The sequence below is a fragment of the Triticum aestivum genome, chromosome 2A, assembly GCF_018294505.1.
Source record: "Triticum aestivum cultivar Chinese Spring chromosome 2A, IWGSC CS RefSeq v2.1, whole genome shotgun sequence".
Lineage (NCBI taxonomy): Eukaryota > Viridiplantae > Streptophyta > Magnoliopsida > Poales > Poaceae > Triticum > Triticum aestivum.
This window is the reverse complement of record NC_057797.1, coordinates 277,382,664-277,384,506: the sequence shown is the minus strand read 5'-3', so window position 1 is coordinate 277,384,506 and position 1,843 is coordinate 277,382,664. Positions and strand designations below refer to the sequence as shown.

Genomic DNA, 1,843 nt, shown 5'->3' with positions numbered 1-1,843 from the left:
TAGATACTAATGTACCTAGAAATGATTTTTGAAACAAATAAAGAGGAAACTATGAGGCAGCTGCAGTTCAAATTTGACCCGCTTCCTGCTAAAACGGCGGAAGTTTGTCTTTTTCACTAGAGGTGGATCAAATCTTTTGACAATCAACCATTTTGTCAATTTTACATTAAATATGGACTAATATATTATAAAAATGATTTGGTCCCATTTTGCAATAAATATATGGTAGGTCATTTACAAAAAAACTCAATTTAGGCACTCGAAAAATAGAAAATTATTTTTTTAACCAATTTAGATGGTCATAATGTCGTAAATTGGTCCGTGGACTCTCACGCGGATCATGCATTGAACACCGTCGGATGTTCGTCGATCCAATGGCGATCCTCAGCCCTTCCACACCATCCCCGAAACCCTAACTCTGACCTGTGGTCATTTTGCATCCAGCCTCCTGCCTCCTTTCTTTCCCTCGCTCTCTTCTCCTCCTCTCCTCTTCTAGATCTGTCGAGCTCCCCTCGCTCTCCTTGATCCATATCGCCATGCTATGCTCCTCCCTCCCTCCCCTTCGGCAAGATCCCCACGCTCTGCTCCTCCCTCCCTCTCCTCGATCTGCAACCAATCAAACCGCAACCAATCCCCCACCCCACCCTTCCTCCCTCTCACTCGCGCAAGTGCAGGCGCAGGGCACAACGCCCAATCCAAGGCGCCGTCGTCCTCGTGCGTGCTCGCGGTGGCCATGACGGCACAGGCGCTCGCGCCGCCGCCACCGGAGCCGCGGCAGCTCAGCCTGGCGGACCTCAGGGCCGTCTCCGTGCTCGGCCGCGGTGCCAAGGGCGTCATCTTCCACCTCATGCCCGAGGGCAAGGGCGGTGCCGGCGACGTCGCATGGCGCTCAAGTCGGTCTGGCGGGAGGCTGCGCGGCACAAGAAGAGCGGCGGGAGCGGCGGCGGGGACGGACACCGAACGATTTGGTTCGAGCGCGACGTGCTCCTGGCCCTGCGCCACCCGCTGCTCCCCGCCTTCCGCGATGTCCTCGCCACCGACGCCGTCGTCGGCTTCGCCATCGACCGCTGCGGCGGCGGCGACCTCAACTCCCTCCGACGCCGCCAGACCGAGAAGATGTTCTCCGACTCCGTCATACGGTACGCGCTCAACCAACGCCCTTACGCTACGCACTGCTGTAGGACAAATGGGCAAGATTTGATCCGTGAACTCATCCGTGAACACCGTCTTATTCTTCGCGGAGCTGGCGCTGCTGCAGTATGGTCTAGTGCAGTCCAAGCCCTCCATGGTCGCCGCGACTGCTGTCTACGCGGCCAGGCTCCCCCTAAAGAAGACCCCTCTGTGGACCGACACTCTGAAGCACCACACTGGCTTGACTGAAGCACAGCTGATGTAAGCATGCACGCTACTGAATCCCTCGTAGCTTGAATCTGTGATGATTTCATTCAGGGGTAGTGACTTATTTTGTGTGATGATTGGTTTCAGGGACGCGGCCAAGATCCTGGTGGCCTCGCACTCCACCGCGCCTGACAGCAAGCTGAAGGTCGTCTACAAGAAGTACTCGAGCGATAAGCTGGGAGGAGTCGCCCTTCCAGATTAGATCATGCTTGGCTACTCGACAATGTATTTTGGTCTGTAGATGCATCTTATTCTTGTTGAGAATCGTTTGGATGTAGATCTATTTTTACCTGTTAATCTGATTTAGTTTAGGACTAAATGCTTTGTTGTTTTTGTAGTATTAGTCAGATTTAGTAATTGTTTTTTTGTTTTTAATATTTTCATGTTGATATGTAAGCCCATCTAAACGGGTTGTCATACATCCTTATAATTGTCTATCACAGAT

The 1,843-nt window shown here is 52.4% G+C and overlaps 1 protein-coding gene across 1 annotated transcript; it reads left to right on the top strand.

Moving 5' to 3' along the window:
* Positions 1-882: 882 nt before the first annotated feature.
* On the top strand, positions 883-1,622 carry LOC123191650 (G2/mitotic-specific cyclin-1-like). Its single transcript, XM_044604311.1, has 3 exons — positions 883-1,139; positions 1,222-1,392; positions 1,486-1,622. The coding sequence occupies exons 1-3, from the start codon at positions 883-885 to the stop codon at positions 1,598-1,600; spliced, it is 543 nt and encodes a 180-aa protein (XP_044460246.1). The 3' UTR covers positions 1,601-1,622.
* Positions 1,623-1,843: the final 221 nt, after the last annotated feature.